Source organism: Amphiura filiformis, chromosome 14 (assembly GCF_039555335.1).
Source record: "Amphiura filiformis chromosome 14, Afil_fr2py, whole genome shotgun sequence".
NCBI lineage: Eukaryota > Metazoa > Echinodermata > Ophiuroidea > Amphilepidida > Amphiuridae > Amphiura > Amphiura filiformis.
This window is the reverse complement of record NC_092641.1, coordinates 60,382,295-60,402,594: the sequence shown is the minus strand read 5'-3', so window position 1 is coordinate 60,402,594 and position 20,300 is coordinate 60,382,295. Positions and strand designations below refer to the sequence as shown.

General features: G+C 37.1%; 2 protein-coding genes and 1 long non-coding RNA gene across 3 annotated transcripts in view; 1 reads left to right on the top strand and 2 right to left on the bottom strand.

Moving 5' to 3' along the window:
• The first annotated feature begins 916 nt into the window (after positions 1 to 916).
• LOC140170398 (uncharacterized) lies at positions 917 to 7,710 on the top strand. Its single transcript, XR_011861537.1, has 2 exons — positions 917 to 3,206; positions 3,614 to 7,710. It is a non-coding gene; the product is annotated as an uncharacterized lncRNA (long non-coding RNA).
• A 3,102-nt stretch (positions 7,711 to 10,812) lies between these two features.
• Positions 10,813 to 12,006, bottom strand: LOC140169545 (kappa-type opioid receptor-like). Its single transcript, XM_072192808.1, has one exon. The coding sequence runs from the start codon at positions 12,004 to 12,006 to the stop codon at positions 10,813 to 10,815; it is 1,194 nt and encodes a 397-aa protein (XP_072048909.1).
• A 4,857-nt stretch (positions 12,007 to 16,863) lies between these two features.
• LOC140170393 (neurotrypsin-like) overlaps positions 16,864 to 20,300 on the bottom strand; it is a 28,043-nt gene continuing 24,606 nt past the window's right edge. The window contains exon 11 of the mRNA XM_072193770.1: positions 16,864 to 18,814. Within this exon, the coding sequence (XP_072049871.1) occupies positions 18,641 to 18,814 (174 nt within the window). The 3' untranslated portion in view covers positions 16,864 to 18,640. The remainder of the gene's footprint in view (positions 18,815 to 20,300) is intronic.

The following is a 20,300-nucleotide window of genomic DNA, read 5'->3' as shown; positions in this document are numbered from 1 at the left end:
ATACAGTTCATTGTTTGATTACCATGTGCCATTTTTACTATCACCCTCTCCGTGTGATAGTCTTTACCATCATAGTGCTCTGCCGTCAGAGTGCGCCTGCGCCCTGCCGCGGCGCTGACTCTTAGACTTCGCCGATTTAGTTATGGGGTGGACCCCAAAATTTGAAGTATATCACAGCAAAACATGGTGTTATGTTGATGAAAAAATGTATAATTTATGTATGAGTGATATAAAACAAATATTAACTGTCTTAAATTAGGTGTAATGGTGAAATATAATCACTCGGTGAAAGATGTATTGTTCCATTCCACTCGCCGTTCGGCTCGTGGAATGGAACAATCCATCTTTCACCTCGTGATTATATTTAAACCATCACACTCATAGACAGTTAATATTTGTATACCATCATATTGTGTGGTGAACTTGCATTTTTTAATATTGTAGGAGGTAAAATATTTTAAAAAAGCAAATCAACCAACTGACCCCGACTTTGGAGGCTCTAAACTCTAGTGATGTGGTCGGCACCGTTTTTTATTGTCGACATGTCGATATAATTCGTATACCGACGTCGACAGTGTGTCGACATAAAAAAAATTCTAAAAAAAAAAAAAAAAAAAAAATTTTTTTTTAATTTTCAAAAAATATTTTTGGCCAGAAAATCAAGTTATAGGCCCAAACTGACTTGTTATTCAAGGTTGGAAACCAGAGAAATACTGCTACTCAAAAAAAAAAATGCCAATTTTTTTTACAAAGTTGAAAAAGTTGTACATTTTAATTACTTTTGTTTCTATTGAACAGCTAGCAATGCATACTAATTCAATGTGTCCCTGACTGTTCAATAGAAGCAAAGGTAATCAAAATGTACAAGTTCATCAACTTTGTAAAAAAAAAAAATTGGCATTTTTTAAATTTTTTAGTAGCAGTATTTCTCTGGTTTCCAACCTTGAATAACAAGTCAGTTTGGGCCTATAACTTGCTTTTCTGGCCAAAAATATTTTTTGAAAACTAAAAAAAAAAAAAAAAAAAAATTTTTTTTTGTCGACATGATTTTTTGATGTCGACATGTCGGCATACGTGCCGACGTCGACATTATGTCGACATAAGGCATGTCGACCACATCACTACTAAACTCTAATATTCCAGGACCTCACCATGCACTATGGAAACAGTAGATAAGTAAAAATATTGGCAGCTTTGTCCATAGGCCAAGTACAAATTCAGCTCCAAGTACTTATAACATTGCCTTATTTAACCTTTTGAAAATTTCTGCTGATTGTTAGGACCTATGATTTGGAATTCGCATAGGCTGGATGAGTGATGTTTATCATCATCATGACCTTTGACCTTGCCATATGTGACACCCTGCATATAAGAGTCCACTCTATTTGGAACCTTGTGTTTTATTATTTGGCTATTCCAGTTGAAGTACATACACCCCCTGTGGAAAACATAACCTTAATTTTCGAATTTCAATTGATGTTACCTGAATGGGTGGCTCCATTTGAAATCTACACCCCCTGTGTGGGGAGATTAAGGTCATGTCTTCCATAGCGGGTGTGTGGATTTCGGCTAAAATAGCCTATTCACCATCAGCTGTAATGCAAGTATACGCCGTAGCAGTGACATCATAATTGGATTAACTACCATAGCAATAGATCAATACAATTTTTGAATAGATCGCCCTGCACTACAAGCAGATTACACTAATCACCTGCGTATGTCAGCAAACATAGATTGAATACAATACCGCTCTTTTCAAAGAAACTTATCTTACACATGCGAGTGATTAGCCTTTCTTTGACATCTATGGTTCAATGCATCGGTACCGCGTTAATGTTGTAGTGCAGGGCGATATAGTCAAAATTGTATTCATCTATTGCTATGGTAGTTAATCCGATTAACTACGTCACTTCTACGGCGTATTAAAACAATGACTTCCATTGTATTTGTGTTAATTTGGTTGAGATTATCAACTCGTGTTAATATAGCGTAATTATTTGATACTTACTAATATGTATAATCATTAGTGCAATTTATATAATGAGAATGTGAGGATATATAGAAGGTTTTATGTATACTAAATTTGTTGCTTTATCGTAAATATTCTAGGTTTGTTGAATTATATAAATGTATTAACTTTGTTACGTTTTTTTGTGTTATTTAAATAACAGCGGGTGAGATGTGTTTTTTTATGTTGTGACCAGGACCTTTCTCTTTCTAGTCTAATGCTTAATAATATATTTAATAGATTGGAATGGTAGTGGATGATTGAAATGTCTTAATATGTGACTCGATCTGGTCCATGAGGGCCAAAGGCGGCAAATTGGAAACTGAGATAAAGGCAGGCGGCATAGGAAGCGCAACATGTGACGTACGAGGCTGGCGAAGATACAGGGCTGACAGCCCCATTCAAATTACACGGTTAGCATACTTGCAGTGGGGTACTTTGTCGAACCCCGACGGTTTTAGAGTAAGATAATTTTGCTTTGACACCACATAACAAATTTAGAATTGTTTGTGAAGATTTCATGATTATGTGTTAATCCAATGGCGACCTCAAAATTGGCGATATCGCTTCCATCACCGCCTGATAAAGGCAAAAATATGGAGTAAAAAACAATAAAACACATAAGAAAATACACATCACAAAACTTCATAACTTTAGAACCAAGTATGCTAGACCTTTGGTGTTTTCAGTTTATGATAGTCTAATGTTACTACAAAGTAATAATTATAGTAACTCAATTTTCAAAAATGCCTCCTTTGGCCCCCATGGAGTAGATCGTGTCACATATCACGTTGAAAAACATTGTAACAATTGACAGACATGGCAGAATATTTCTGGGATACCTTGAAGCTCTAATAACACTCAGGGTGCAAAGGTTAAACCAGAATTATGCAGAATTGGCTGTATGTAAGAAGTATTTTCTCAACTTGAGTTATTTTTTTTTCCAAAGATGTGTATATAATACTGTAAATATGAAATTTATATGATGCAAACTATAAAGTTTATTACTTTGACAACCTAGCATTTAGTCATAAAATTGTCATAGCTATGTGTCAGATTATGGAGTCCATACTAACAAACATATTTTGGATGGTAAGCCCTATAATATAATTGAATGGGCTCTTCCAGTTGAAATCTACATTACCCTGTGAAATATCTTCCACATATGGAGTATGTTTTTCAAATGTAATTGGTCAGGGTTAATCTAGTGTCCGAAGTTTTCCGTTTTACGGAATCGGAGGTACAACACGGAAAATAACAGTTTTGTATGACATGACAAAAATTGTCAAAAGATAAGGGAGTTGAATTGTGTGTGTCAATTTTTATGATAGACATGCTGTTTAATAACACCAAAATAAAGGTATATTACCAAGGCATGAACCCCTATCCATCCAAACATCGTAACAGTCGGCCTATTATCGTGAGAATATTCCAATCAGAGCATATTGATCCCGATATTGAACAAATTATTGTGACATTAATATCATTCATATTTATTGTTTATATATTTTAAGCTTTATTCATAAAACATGGATTTACAAATTTTACAACACGGATTACAACTCGGAAAATGGATTTTAGAAAACGGTAAACTTCGGACTCTAGGTTAATCATTGTGTAACCCATATTCCTCTGTATCATGGCTTTACCTATATCTGTCACAACTGGATTGAGTATTTCAAATCAAAGTTACCCAATTGTCTCTTCTATTCAAAACTCATACTCCCACTGTGGAAGACCTAATCTTAATCTTCCACAGGAGTATTGTGGATTTTAAATGGAATAGCCTAATTCTTCATTTGCCCACTGCCCATAATGCTTCTTGATTTAAACTTCTATGTCACATATTATACTCATAGTCTCTTTTACAGCTAGTTTCTGTCGTTGCTAACAAAATCACTGCAGTCAAGCTTGTGTAAGAGATTGATGTTGAACTTGTCAATTTGTCAAAATAAGTTTGTCGAAAAATAACGAACAATTGCACTTTCTTTCCATGTAATACTGTCATATTGTGAATTACAAAATTAATGAGGCGTTCAGTATGCTCCGTAAACCTTTCTCCTGATGACCCCATGTTGATATTGGCTAAATAAGCTGTATTTTTGGTCTATAAAGATTCAAATTTCGGACATTCCTTGTTCACCATTTGTGTGATGTCAATATCAATATCAAGATGCATATGGGCAAAAGGAATTTATTTGTCACTAAAAAAAATAACGTATTCATTCATGCATGGTAAATGGACGGTTTGAGCCAAATGCATTATCAGTATTTCTAGAAGATGTGCCGACAGAGTAGTGTTTCTATAATATGTTATATAAAGTTGTCAGAAATTTGACAAACAATGAATGCTCCTACTTCTAAAGATGTGATAAAATCACTGAGGAAGTAAAGATATGCCTATTGCTGAATCTGCACATCAGTTTTAAATGCTAGCACTTATCATACAAATATTGCTTTGCACAATGTATACAAAAATTGATGTAAAAGTTGTGGTGTTGCCAGCTTGAAGACAGTAAGATATAAGCAACTGATCTAGCATATAAAAGCGAAATATTAAACCAGCTTGCATACATATGTGATTTAATGTGGATTATATTGAGAGAAAAGAGGATGCCAAAACTCACATACAAAATCTAGAGGGTCATCTAAGTTTTAGAGTCGATCTCTTTATTGTTTGAGTCATTAAAATTGAAATTGAAATTTAATTTAAAAAAATTGACTTCCGAAGGCGGCGTAAAATAATAGTTCAAATCGTCCTCCAGAAGACATGCAAATGCATGGAGTACAAACCACGCACAGGTGATTGGTATTCTTCTCCCTGACCTTCTACCATATTGGTGAGGGCAAAAAGCCATAGTCAGTGGTTTCTATTGGCAACTATCCTATTACGTGTGAACCTGCTATCCATGTATAGAGGTCAGGGGTCAGATGTGGGGTTCAGTGTCCAATGGCCTGTACTATTTGAAAACTACACCCCCACTGTGGAAGCTTGTGGAATTCCCACCAAATTTTAACAGTATAAATTAGTCCAGATCAACCATTTTCATCCATAAAAAGTGGAAAAAAGACTTTGGAATTCTTAACAAAATTGTCTAATTTTACCCCAAATTGTGCAAAATTGAACTGCTTTTGATTAGTGTAAACAAAGGTCAGCTGGAATGTTACCTAAAACTAGTCAAAACTTCCAGCTGGATTGAAACAGTAGGTGCTACTAGAATTGAGAAGGGCGTGAAATCTTCCGCAGGGATGTGTGGATTTTACATGGAATAGCCCAACATTTTAATCTAAGGAACAGTAGCTGAAATTTGCTAGTATGAATTTTATCTCCTGAATGAGATGTTAGAGAAGCATGTAAAAATTCAAGCCTTACATATGAAAATATTCTGCTCTTCTGTATTTTTTCATTGTGCAGTAAGTAAGGGTTTCAGTCTCAAATCATTCGTGCAAGGTATTGTTTTGACTAGCCAATACTTGCATTCCCTAAAATGCTTGTTATCAGGTGTGAAATTACACATCGTCACTGGGCGGGAAAAACCTCATATGTACTTTTGGCCCTTGAACATGGATAAAGCCTTGTAGGTGTAGAATTTATATTGAAGAGGTTGCTTCATCCATGTTCAAGGGCCAAAAGTACATGCAGGAAACACTGCATATTTACTTTTAGCCCTTGAAAATGGACAAAGCCTTGTAGGTGTAGACTTTTTATTGAATGGTTTGCTTCATCCATGTTCAAAGGCAAAAAGTACAAATGAGGTTTTTCCCGCCCAGTGACGACATGCCACATATATTTAAGCTTAACATCTGTGTAATGTATCAGGAGATGTGCTTGGGATGAGAAATTTGATCCCAAGACATCTGCCTATCATTTATACCACTGCATGAAAGTTTCCAACGTTGTTTGATAAATCGTGGGATAGGCTTTTACAACGGAAGTTCATAACAATTAGTAAGTTTTTAGCGGGCTTGCTGTCAACAGTTCTAAACTTGTCCGACGGCGAACACACTAAAAACTTACTAATTGTTGTTTGATAGGATATTATTACAAATAGACAGTGCAATAATTTAAGATTATAATTAACTTAACATAGTTATTATATAGTTATATATTATAAGTTTCTCATCAACAAATTGACAACCTAACTAGATTCCTGCTCTATGGGGTATGGAGCCTCGAAACCATGTGTGTTTATTTAGAGTTCAATTGGTCTACTTCTGTACTACATATCTTCGTTCGTATCCCATAGTGGTGGATAAAATAACGGTGCTGTATATGCGCTGTATGGGAAATGTCTGTTTCACATAGTGACACATTACGTTTGGCAATTAAATACACATAGTATATGATTTTACAATATCTGAGTATCTAGAACCTAACTTTTATGTGTCTGCTTTATCATGGCATGATCAATGACCACAGCGAGTAACTTGTTAACAATTGTTATGCAATATATTATACTACATGTGTGGTTCTTGAAGTAATAAATTACGACAAAAAATTGTCCGCCACTATGTGATGTGACCCCCATCATCTGTCCACTATGTGATGCGACTAAAAATATTTATAGTAGAATTGGTGTACTTCTGTGCTACATATCATTTTGATCGTACATCTCTACTATTTGAATTTGTTTGTTCCTGGTTTGTGTACATGTACAAGGTTTTGGCCTCAATGTCGCTCTTTCTGACTTCGGTAGATTGGCAGGTCTGATATGGTGTACCATTTGCCATGTTGAATACAACATAATGCATTTTAAAACACTGCAATCTTATTGGTTCTTGGTCGTGTGATAGGACACACTTTGGCGTAATGATACTTGTACACGCTATTTGAACCAATCGGAAGTGCATAGCAACAACGGGACTGATCGATTCTAATCCCTAGGTAATTCCTTGTAAAATGTAGGATTTAATTTGATTAAAATGTGGTATACTTATGATTAATATATTATTGGAATTGAAGTGTTTAAGAATGAGAATAAAGGTATTGTTTTTAGCCAATGTTGTGCATCTATCGTCTCATATAACATGCAACATCATTATTTTAAGTAATACAACGAGGTGAAGCCGAGTTGTTTTACGCAAAAAATAATGATGTTGCCCGTGTTATATGAAAAGATAGATGCACGACAGCAGCTAAAAACAATTACTTTTATTCACTAAGTTGATACATTCACTGTATATTTATAATGAGCTACTATAGAAGTTAACCACCTGAGCACTGCCTGCCGATCTAACATTGCCTCTGATTGGTCAATTACATGATATCTTCACTTTAATCATCAATCAGAATGGAGCTTTTCAAAAAATTCACCCCAATTTTTTTGTGTGGTGAAATTATTTTAACAATGTTGCTGATTTGGCCAATCGGCAGGTAGTTCTCATGGGGTTAACAATGATAAGATACTGTACAAAGGTTCACACCAGAGCCCTTAATAATGATAAAGAGGTATGAATAACCCTGTAAGTATTAAAAACTATGGGAAATATGCTATATTGGATTGTTATAGTTGGGACCAAAATAACATACATCTGGTATTTATGGGAAAAGGCAGCCAGATCAATTCTGTATGGTGTCACCCTTCTTGATGGAATCTGGTTGCAGGGTCAGCATGGGAGATGGCTATATATAGTTTATATTTAGTTAATTATTGCAAAGAGATTTATGAGAAATAAACTTTACACTGATGGCATAAGAAGAATTTGTGTTATGCATCTCAATGTAATTAGACCTTGAATTGACTTTCAAAGCCTGTATAATACAAAGAACACAAGAATATAAACCTTAAGATGTGACCTAACACCACAAATGAGCCGTAAATTCGGCCCCTGGTCAATTTTGTTTTATTTTGTGTTTAGAAGATATGTATTATAAGCTTTAAAATGGTATATCATTTGACTTCTGTTACGAGTCATACTTGACTCAAGGCCAAAATCACCTTTTACCCGAACTCACACGAATGCACAACACAAATACACTGTTTGGTTAAGCTAACAAAATCTAAGTCTTTAATTGAAAGCATGTTATTATTGGTACAGTATATGACAACAAATGCACATACACAATAATCAAATATAATCACTCTTTATCTATTTTGTACTTAGCCAGCATTCTTCTTCTTGGCGATCATAAAGTTCATGCAATGTTCTGGACGACTGATGTAATATATCCTTATTCAGTTGTCCTGCGAAAATCAGAGACGTCCATTGTGCACTTGCATTTATAAATCCTTGCGTATAAAATCCTTATACGAAAATGGTGTTCTCCAAACACGTTTATAACTCCTTGCGCAGTTCTCCTATACTAAACTCCTTGCGCAGTTCTCCAAATTTAACTCCTTGCGCTGCTTTCTCCAAACTTGTTGCTATTTCCACCTTTCACACAATATCTTCAGGAAGCAGGACTGCGATGCAGTTGTCGCCACTTATTTTGACAGTTGCGTTGAATCAAAACACCAGACTTCAGCAAGTCGACAGAAGAATATATATTCCTTTCTTGGAAGAATAACATTCTTTGACGTATTCTAGATCTTCTCTGACAACACTGGTAAATAGTAGTACTTTGACTACATAAAATATTTCTGGTTTGCAATTTCCTTTCTTTGAAGGAATTGGACTGTAAGCATATTAGCTAGCTAGCCCAGATCAACACTATCAACTGTGACCATAATTGTGTTTTCATTTTCTTATATCCAAAGCATTGGAAAAACCCCATTCTATTATGGGCCATTTGCTACCTTCACATTATGCTCAATCTGGGGAATTCTAAAGTCTTAATTATAATATTAACCTTTCTCATTACATCACTTCCTTAGGGGAATTCCATTACATCACTTTCCCTTTACAACCTCAGGGGGTTCCAAATATTCCAAATTAGATATTATTCAACTTGTTTTGTTCAATTTGAGAGGGGAATTCCTCCAAAATGTCATCACTCATGTAACTTTGTAAACAAAGATAAATCATCAAATTAAATTACTCCGGGCACATCACACTTCAAACGATATCCAGAAGCGGGGTTATTGTTTGTTGAACTTTGCTCCTTCAACAAAATGGTACCTTTTTTCGATTCTACATGTGTCTCTTTTTCCACATTGCTGGTAATAAATATCAAACAGTCATAAATGGCGGTCATTTCAAATTACCCCCAAGTCAACGATGTTCAAGAATGTCCTCTCATTGTTAATTGTTGGTTATTCATACCTAGACAAAATACAATGCTTTGTAACCCACCACTTGAACAGGATTTAGCCAAAGCAAACAAAGACTAGAGCTTAGAACCTTTTGATTGAAAGACTAGAGCTATTTAAAAATTCTATAGATATAGGTAGAAGCTTATTATCCTCTTCAACAATAGGATTATTGATTGGTTTAAAAGGTGTTTGACTGGCTCTTATCAAAATGAGATACATGTAGAACCAAATTGAGGTACCTATGAATACAACCTTCATGCACATTTTACACTGTAGCTCAGAATACAATTTGCCAACTTTACGGCTCATTCGTGGTGTACGCTCACATGTGTATTTAATCCCATGCAACTGTGGTTCGCAATACATCAGCCAAACTAAATGCATCTTGAAAGTTAGATTATCTGAATGCAAATTCCCCACTGAGGGGTGAGACTCAGTCATGAAACCTTAAGGTCTGTTCATACTACGCGGCAATTGCTTTGCGATGAGGTGCGTTGCCGATATATTGATTACTTTTTGCCGTAACTCACCGCAACTTGTGGCTTTTCCAAGTTAAAATGTCAGTACTATGCAGTGCTGCAACGCATCGCAAAGCAATTAATTGTGGCATAGTATGAATGGACCTTGAGATCAGTGGTAATGAATCATCTACTAAAAAGAATACGTAAAGAATTCGGATGGCAAGGATGACCGTCGCATGTGGAATAGTCTCTTGGGTGACTCTGGAAAGATTTAGACAACCAGCCTGGATGCTGTCGTGGCTCTGAAAAGAGCCGTTCAAATAACCAGGCTAGAATACTTGCAGCTCTAAAAAGAGTCCTTTCGATTCAGCCTATCAGAGCACAGCTCAATTGGCCAATCAGAAAACAGATTCAGTGTGGGCCATTCTCAGTACATAATTGTCAGCCAATCAAAAGACGACAGTGCCAAACACCTAGAGTATAAATATTATATCGCTGCTTCCCATTCCTATTTAAGGCCTGATTATAGAGTGATAACTTTTTCAATCTGAAGGCTGTGCATTGAAACCATGCCGGAAACATCACGAAATATCGATATCTTACCCTTAATGTAATGAAACAATCGCTCTCTCTATATATGTATATATATTGTCAGTAAGTCCAGAACTGACGCACAAAATTCAAACCCCAACCAAGTACAAACCCATTTTAACACTTTGTATCTACGCTTATCTACCATTATTGGTAGCTGAGAACAGTTTTGGCCATTGTCTCAGAAAAGCAGTTTTTAACACAGATTTTCGTTTCTATGTCAAATTATTCATCTTTTTTGCTTTTATGTGGTAATTTTAATTCTACACACTGTACATTTGGGTGCAAATTGAGGGCGCTATTTATATATATATTTAAATTTAAATTAGCCAAATAATATGAGTTACTTACATTAAGAAATAAAGTCTTTGGGAAATTTGTCATTTGTTAGTCTGTTTACTGATGTTCTAATATCATTTTAAAAGTGTCTACCTCTTGTAACGATGCAAACAAGATTTTAGATAAATAGCGCCATCATTGTTCAACTTTTCTTAAAAAATGACTCAGATTTACATGCCATCAAACAACCGTGTATGCCATCGTGCCCTTTTGTCTTTTTTCAACTTGTTAATAAAGTACCACGTGTGTCAATATCTAGAACCGATTTACGGATCAGAACAGGTGAAACCCCTGACGATAAAGTAGAAACGTTTGTGGCATTACTAATCCGTTTATCTTTAACCTGCATGTTATATTCTTTGGGATCGTCTGCAGTTTTATTGGCACACCGCTCTCCACAAATGGCTTTCAACATGGCCTCTCGATAAAGTTTGCAGCTTAAAACATACAAAAATGGATTAATGATCGAATTAAGAAATAGAAATGCCCTTCCTACTAACAAAACCAGTGCTTCACTATAATGTGACCTTAATAAATCCACACCACCTACGTTATCGAATATGTCGTCAAATGCGAAGATTCTGTCTGGAACCTGGCAGATAAAGAATATGATAGCATTTGCGAGAAGTGTTCGCGTCACTTGCTTGCTTACGTTTTGAGATCGGGAAGATCTTTTGGAGAACCTCCGTAGGGCTATGATGATCTTGGCAAACAGCACAAAGTTGATAATCAAGCCGAGTATCAGTGTCAGTATCTGCAGGAGATTCACGTAGATATCAGCTGCGCTACTTTCAGGATCACAGTCATTGAATGTTATTGGTAAATCGATGAATTCCTCCGATTCTGGCCATAAGATACAGTGAAAAACAGATCTTGAATACTGTGGTACTCCCGTTAAAGTTAATAACAAAGATAACACCCAAACTGCAATGACTATTTTCAATGTTAGATATTTGCCTCTAAAATTACGATGTTGTACGGGTTTGCAGATAGCCAGATATCGCTCGACGGTAATCAAAGTAATGAAACTCAGTGATCCCAAGTACCACCAGTGCGTTGAAATTTGCCATATTGAGCATCCGAAGGAGGATCTCACAGGAAACGAACCATTCACTGGACTGGTCATATAGGTAGCAACATACCAAGCAGTGACAAATATCCATAACAATATGTCACATACGGCAAGATTGGCAAGATATGTCGTCACTGTAGCATTGCGAAGTTCTTTGATACGTATTATTGTAAATAAGAAAGCACTATTACCAAGAATTCCTATCAATGATATCACAGGTACGATAACTGTGATGAGGAGGATATCAAAGGTGCTGTATAAGAACTGGTAGTCATTGTCAGGTTCTGTTAGGTTGAAGATGATCTCCGCCTTCTGGCAAATCTTTGTTAGGTTGACATCCATTTCGTCCATCTAATATCCAGAATTCGGATGTCCTTACACCATACCGGGTATATTGCATTATTTATATATATACGTATACTTAAATATCAAGTTACTTAGCACAGTGTGAGTCAGAGTACTGTTTTAAGAAGTATTCATACCGACGGTTTGAATCATGTAACCATAATTAGTACGGATCAGTTGCTAACAAAAGGCTGAAAAGCATTGAACTTCAAGGTTCAAGGCTAACCGAGACTGACTAATTTTCAACAGAAACCAATAACGAGACAAAATATTCATTGTTCTTATTTTTAAAACTTGTATACATGCCGATGATCGACCTTGCCATTCAATAAAGCGTGAAGACCTTTGAATTAATAAGCAATGCATAGGTAGCTCTGATTTAACTATTTTAAACTTGCGATTTGGTAGTTCACAGCATCTTGGAAATGGTAGTGAGCTTTGGCAAAATTTGCATTGATCATTTCCTGAGTGTAGAAGAATTCAAATATGTATATACTTTTGTAGGTCCTGTGGTTCTGGAGTTATGTTGTAAAGACGGATGAAGCAATAACACTTTTGTAAAACGGTCATAACTCATTAATTGTATTTTGGCTGCTTCGACCAACAAAACCGCATATACCCTTAAAGGAGTATTGTGTCTTTGTTCGAATACTGGCCAACACTCCTGATGGAGTCAGACGGTCATGAATTAATTTTGTTTGCTGATTAATCTTGTTGTTGTTTGGCTGATTCTTGGATGTAGTTGGTTACGGCTTCTTTAAATTGAGGTATGGATGATATATTGGTAATATGTTCAGGTAGAGAGATCCAGTCTATTACTGTGCGTGGAAAGTATGAATATTTCATACAGTCTTTATTGGTTAATATGATTGTGAAGGCGTTTGAATGAAGATGCCGTGATTGACGCTTGGCGGTCTGTAGGAGCTTTCCCGTTGGCAGGGATAAGTGACCTAGACGTGCTTTTTGTAGGATGGTGAGTCTGTGTACCTTGCATCTGTCGCTCAGCGATGTCCAGTTCAGGGATTTCAACATGTTGGTGACAACTCCTGGTGACTGTGACTTGTAGGCAATAAAAACAAAACGAGCTGACCTTCTCTGGGTCATTTCGAACTTGTTGTAAAGATCTTTGGTGTATGGGTCTCACAAGGCTTTTATACGCTGCTTCCTTGGTGGATTGTGGGCAAGAATATAAATTCCTTTTTATGAACCCGAGACTACGGTTGGCTTTGGATGTTATTTGGTTAACACGACTATTCCAGGCGAGTTTGTTTGTGATGTATACGCCCAGATCGGGGTGGCCATCAGCTTCACTCAGTGTTGTGTCACCAAGTTTATAATCAAAATATTTGGGGGATCTAACATGATTTAGACGCATAATTAAACACTTTGAGGGGTTAAAACAGCCTTTTCCCCATTTAACCAGGGTCTTCTTGGAGCTCCTCAGCGTCATGATCGTTTTGAATTTCATGATACAAATAGACGAACAGATGGATGCAAGTTTTTAGGCAAATCATTTGTGTAAATGAGGAACAGCAACGGACCAAGCACCGCGCCGTGCCATGAGGGACGTCCGAAACAACGTCAGCCCTGGCCGAGTGTTCGCCACCGACGACGACCCTCTGGACACGGTGCTTGAGGAAGTTGCTGATCCATCTGTGTGTGTTGTTATGGATACCATATCTTTCGAGTTTAAATAAAAGCCGGTTATGGGGTACGCTATCGAAAGCTTTTGAGAAGTCCATAATTGCCATATCACTTTGGGATTTCTTATTTAAACCTTGAGCTAAATCATGAACGGTAAGGATAAGTTGACTTTCACAAGAATGTTTACTCCTAAAACCGTGCTGTTTGTCATACTCATCGAAATGAGCCATGACACTGGAATGAATAATGTGTTCAAGTAATTTGGGACATATGCATGTACGCGAAATAGGGCGATAATTGAATACATGAATCCAAAACCCACCCAAGTCCATGGGAAGTGATTTTGAGAAAAAAACCTGTGTACCATTTTAATTCCTTCAGTTAGATTTACCTGGTCAATATGGTAAGTTGTACGTGCTAATGGGTGGGTTAAACTGTATTAAGTATGACGATTAGCATTTCAAAGAGTTCGTGGGGTTCATTTTAAATTCTGGACTTGGGTGGTTTTTGAATCATATACAAAGACAATAATGTTGGAATGAGATTACCACTAGTAAGATAATACAAAATAAAGCACACAGTTATGTATAATGTTGATAAGCATTCTGCCATGTAATATAAACCACACACTTTCCTTGATTAAACCTATTTTTTTCAAAAGTCACTCTCCAACAATGGAGATGTTACAAGTGGACTTTTATACATACTGGATTTCAATCAATGTGTTACAAGACTCAAATCATGGACTTGGGTTGATTCTTTCATACATGCTATTTTTCACATGCTCAATAGACACAGAGGATGAATTTGAGTTGTTCTTTCAAACATATGACATGCCTATGTACAGCAACACCTTTCCCATGCTTAACTCAATTTGGCCAAAGTATGGACTTGGGTGGCTTTTGTATTCATATATTCAATTGGAAGCGCAGGTACGTTCTCCTTTTTTGAAAAGAGGTTTTATATTAGCGCGAAGCCATGATGAAGGAATCTCGCCTGAATCCAAAGATTTTTGGAAAATGATTCTCAATGCTGGGGCAATTTGGTAATTTTAAGGATTCTGGCTGGGACGTTATCAGGCCCCGAAGCCTTACTTGGGTCAAGATCTTTCAGTAATTTGGTCACACCGTCAACTGATATTTTAATATCAGACATAGTAGGATTGGTCAAAACAGGCGTGTCGGGAATTAAAATGGGGGTTTTGCGCCGATCGTGATGTCTTTAGATCCTTGAATCTTAATTGTCACCCAGACTGCCTCGCAGTCGGTATCCAAATCGACCCTAAGCGTACCAATCAAATCGTTGTTGGTAGCAACGAGGACTCCACCCTTAGCAAATCCTGAACTGCGATCTTTGCGGTAGATCGAAAAATCTGGTGGAAACAGTTCACTGCTGTTAACAGTACTCTTTAGGTGGGTTTCTGTGCCGATAATCACGTCGGGATTGTAAGTAGCTATGGTGACGGCAAGATCGGCAACCTTACTTCTAATGCCACCGAAGTTTATAACCATGGCTTTGATAGATTTGAAATTTTCATACTTTGCTTTTTACATTAGAAGGACTACTGGCACTGTCATGCCTGATTGCGCTAGGATTTCTATGCCTACCGCTGCTGGGTTCCTTAGGAATGAAACTATGTTTAGGAGATGAGGTAGCCGCTGGCGGGCTAAGCAAATTGACGCTTTCAGGATCAGAGCATGTAGAAGAGGCTGTTAAACTGGCAAAGCTGTTTGAAACGTTGACTGAAAAATCTGAAAATAGGGAATTTCTGAAATTGGGGAAGCCACATTGGCAATAAATCCAAGATAAGTTGCTAGATTGAAGGGCTTCATACGTGGGGTTGTGCATATCCATACAATTAGCATGGTGCCAGAGGTTGCATTCGTCACAGCAGGTAGCCTTTTGGCCCCCATTTAACATGTTTAACCGCCTTTTCACAGACTGCGCAAGGAAATTTGGGCTTGTAAGGACCTGGGTTTGGATGGAGATCACCTGCTTGCAACAACATTAACATGGATAGGTAAGCTAGAGTGAGTCTATGGGGGTACTCAGTTTGCCGTAGGTATGATGTGTATAAGTAACCTTTCATCTTAAATCCAGCGGTGGTGTTAAATGTGGCTTGAAAAAAAAATTGTAGATGAACTTAGGAGCCATGAGAACTGGTTGGGAAATGGCAGGAATATTACCATAATTGTTTGAAGTGAAATTTGTATTGAATGAGTTAACATAAGTGTCATTATCACTGTTGCTCCTGTATGCGTACTGTATGCTTTCAACTAAATGGCCACACCCATATGGTGGTCTCATCATGGCTGCTGGTAATTGTCAAGATGTACAACCAGTTAAAACAAAGCAACGTACTTACAATAAAGCAGAAAATCATGACTGTGCTATGATGGTAAAAGCCAAAGTAAGGTAATAAGCGATGGAGAAAAATAAAGGATTACTTATCCCATGCCTACGGTACTCGCTCACCATGCTCACCACAACCGCCCGTAGTCGCTCACGGCGCCGGGAAACTTAGCATTCCATTGTTGTTGACGACTCCATCTTGGATTGGAAGTCCCGGATGTGAAGAAGCCTCACAGTAAACAATTTGATGGCAACCGGCTTTAAGTTTCAGTTGCAAATTTGGTGATAAACATTAAGAGTACGTAACAAAAAATCAGCCACGAGTGTCCGTAGGTGATATATAAGACACCCTAGCAGGGTTTACTTTAACGCACAAAACACGCGTATTTGCGCGTTCAGACACTTTACGGATCCCTTCAAATCCAAAGTCCCAAAGTCTAACGCGTACAAAATCTTGAAAACGTACAAAATCTTGAAAACGTACGCGTTCAAATATTCCAAGATTTGAATAGAGAAACTACCGATATTGTGCATTTTTTCTCGGCTTTTGGCATTTAGGACCTACTCCCGATATGCAGGGCCATCCATTCATGCATGTTTAGTGGTTGCGAGTCTCAAGCCTTATATAGGGGTCTGTGTAAGAGATGGTTCAGATTCTGCCATGTTAATTAGCCATAAATTATGTAAGAATCACAATTTTGAACCAATCACAGGACAGAGTTCCGACTACCCACAGCTGTCAATCATTCTATAAGCGAAATTATGCTCCGCCCAGTATTTCCACGTTCACACAAGTTTAAATTCAACACATGCAAATCCACATAAAAATTAAAATGGACACAAAATTGACACATACAATTAAAATTATAATATTATATTATCAATATATTTAGATTTTTATTTTAGCAACTTAAATTGAAAAGATTATTAGTCCGATATCATATTTCAAGTACTTCTTTACCTTGCATGATAATTAGCCATAAATTATGTGAGAATCACAAAATACGTACTGTCCTCAAACTAGCGAAAGAGTGTCTCGGGCCTGACGAGAGGCGGGATCAATGTGATCCGGATGCGGATATTTCTTTTATGGATGCGCATCCCAGGATGATGCATTGAAACGTTTTAATCCCGCTGGTGTGTGGCGTTACCTAATATCGGTAACCTTATTCAATCTCTGTTTGCATTGACATTCACAGAGATGATATGTGATGAGTGCATCCTATTTACAGTGCATGGCAATACATTCAAAATGTGTTTTCACCTATTCCTATGGTAATTAATCTACTTCTACGTCGAATAGCATGTCACCATTTATTTCAATAATCATGATCATTATTCCCCCTAGAAGTTATGATGTAACAGGACTAACTACCATAGTGATAGGTTAAAACAATTGTTGAATATATCGCACTGCACGCGGTACCTCTTCATTGAAATATATATGTTAAAGAACAGGGATAAAGACCTGCCCAGATAACATGCATATATTGGCTAAACCTTGGTTTTCGAACGCCAATCTTGGCATCGGCATTATTTTGCTGCCCATATTGGGCCAATCTTGGATTACCATCGGTAATCCTCATAGTGACATCACAGTGTCAGCCTAAATATTGGTCCAATATTTAGCCCAAGCCCAATCTTGGATCAATCTTGGGCCCATGGGCAAATGATATTGATATATTATTGAACATAAATTGGGCCACCATCGGACCAATATCGCCATGTTATCTGGGTGGATCGTAATTCTAAAGAATATTCATATCATGCTGCTCACTCTAGATTATTATTATTGGTATTGTATTCAGTCTATGATTGCAGACATACGCAGATGATGAGTGCAACCTGCTTGTAGTGCAGGGCGATATGTTCAAAAATTGTTTTAACCCCTTGCTATGGTAGTTAATTCTGTTACATCATCACTTCTACGGCGAATAAGATATGAAACCCCATAAGGTTTTAAAGAAAGTCTCCGGCAATCACCCCATTATGCCCTATATGCTAGAAAAATAATTATTAAGCACGATCACGTGGTATCATTTAAAACAAAGTCGTATTGAGTCGGCCATAAAACGAATAAAACAGCCATCTCTCAACACGCGATATTCAACATTCCCGGGCACCCAAAATTGTCTGGGGCAATGACGTCCCAGCAATACAACGGCTGACGGCAATAATTGAGCAATTTGAATATCGGCGCGGGAATTTGGAATATTTCGCGTGTCTTTATTCGTTTTTATGGTTAACAAGAGTTTGTTTGAAATAAAACCACAAGATTCGTGCTTGATAGTTATTTTTCTATCATATAAGGCATACTTGTGGTGCGATTAAGCAAGATCAGTCGGGACTCGGAAATATTAAATTTCTTATAGGATAGTAAAAAGCATTTGGAAAGCTACATTTTGCAAAAACTCCATTGAAACAACCAGTTCCAAAGGTATGAGCAATTAAAGAGTTTCCAAAACGGTATGAAACAAAAGGAAATATTCCCCTTGTTTGGCTATATCTCAAAATCAATATTTCCGAGTTCCGACTTATTTTGCTTGATCACATCACAATTTTGATACGTCCTTTAAGGAGATAAGAAATTGGAAAGAGTGAGACAAAGGAAGAGGAAGGCAAAGGAAAGGGGGTATCACTGCATGCTAAATAGAGTGGTTGTATTGAATATCCATTGTGAATAGCGAGATACCCGTGCAGATACATCCGAACGTCCATCTTCACATTGTCGTGATCCCCAGTTCGTTACTCCCACAAGGTGCCATATACCCGCTCCATTGTTACAGTTCAATGCGCCTCCACTGTCACCCTAAAAGAAACAAATATGGAAATAAACATATACAGTAAGCCAAAGGATTAAGGTACCTGTTGTGTTCACCCCTGTATATTCCAAATAAAGAAATATGTCAAAATTAAAACAAGCAGTCAATACCTGTACTATTTAGCTCGGATTTAAGACCTTATTTGTTGAAATTGGTTGAGAATTAAAGAAACGGTGATCTAAAACCTAATGAAGAAACGAAATCAAAAGTTGCACTTTTGTGTTCTAATCAGTGAAAGCACGACGCTAGTTTTAACGTGCTAATTGCGCGGCGCTAGTTCACTTGTTCACGAACGCTTTGTGTACAAATCAATAGGGCATGCAATGAAGGAAACTGCAACATTTGTATCTTCCTTGGATTTTGGTATCGCCATGTCTTTATTTCTTGAACAATTTCAACGAATGAGGTCTTAAATTCGAGCTAAAAGATGCAGCTATTTTCTGCAGGTTCCGATTTTGATATCTGTCTTTGTTTAGGTTATACAGGAGGTGAACATAACTGGTACCTTAATGTTTTGGCTTACTGTAGAACAGTTGCCACTCGATTGGGAATTAATTAAAACTAGACAAAGCTGTGGTCTAAGACCACGAACACAGCCGAGGTGTGATCCCTTAATGACCTTTGACCTATGAACCCGCCATAGACATTGGCCGCTGTCAATACATCTTTGTACGTAGCATCACTCTGTTATTTGTGGTAGCAGAGGTATTTTGAAGGGGTTTCATCTTGGAACGGAAGTGACTCCTTAATGACCTTTGACCCCAAATAAAAAATACCACGTGTACACTGGGTAACATCGATTCGTATGTGAATATACCGTCACTGTGCTATGTTTTACTTGGCTGATAAAATTTTTGAAGGTATTTATTTTATACCGGAAGTGACCTTAATGACCTTTGACCTCAAATATGTGTATGATTTTCTTTACAAAGTTCTGTGTAGCAATGTATGTGTGCAAGTTGCGTCACCGTCCTACGTATTTTTTGGGAGAAGTAGCATTTTGAAGGTATTTCGTTTTATACCGGAAGTGACTCCTTAATGACCTTTTGACCCCAAATAAAAATCAGGCATGAGACTGCACGTTCTCAAATGTTTAAGAATAGATTATCATACAAATTTATGGAGGATAGAATGTTATTTAAATGAGGATGACTCTGCCATGAGTGACGTCATATTGCCCTCTATTATTGTTGTCGATATTGGTTTTGTCTTTATGGTTCAAAATGTAATATCTGCATTTTGTCACACTACTACGATAATTACTTAAGTCATTTTTTATAATTTTGAGAACAAAGCACAAAATATTGTTCAAGCATGCATCAGTTACGAACTCACTCTAATAATTTCTGATTATTCCCTTTAAGCCTAGTAACTATTTTAAGAGTAACCCCAGCTAAATATCATATATAGTTGGCCAAGGTCAAAAATTTTATCGTGTAGGTCGAAAGGGCTTTGGGTGTAGATTGCAAAAAT

Excerpts from the sequence above, each read along its gene's own strand:
- LOC140169545 (XM_072192808.1), bottom strand. The coding sequence starts at position 12,006 with ATGGATGTCAACCTAACAAAGATTTGCCAGAAGGCGGAGATCATCTTC.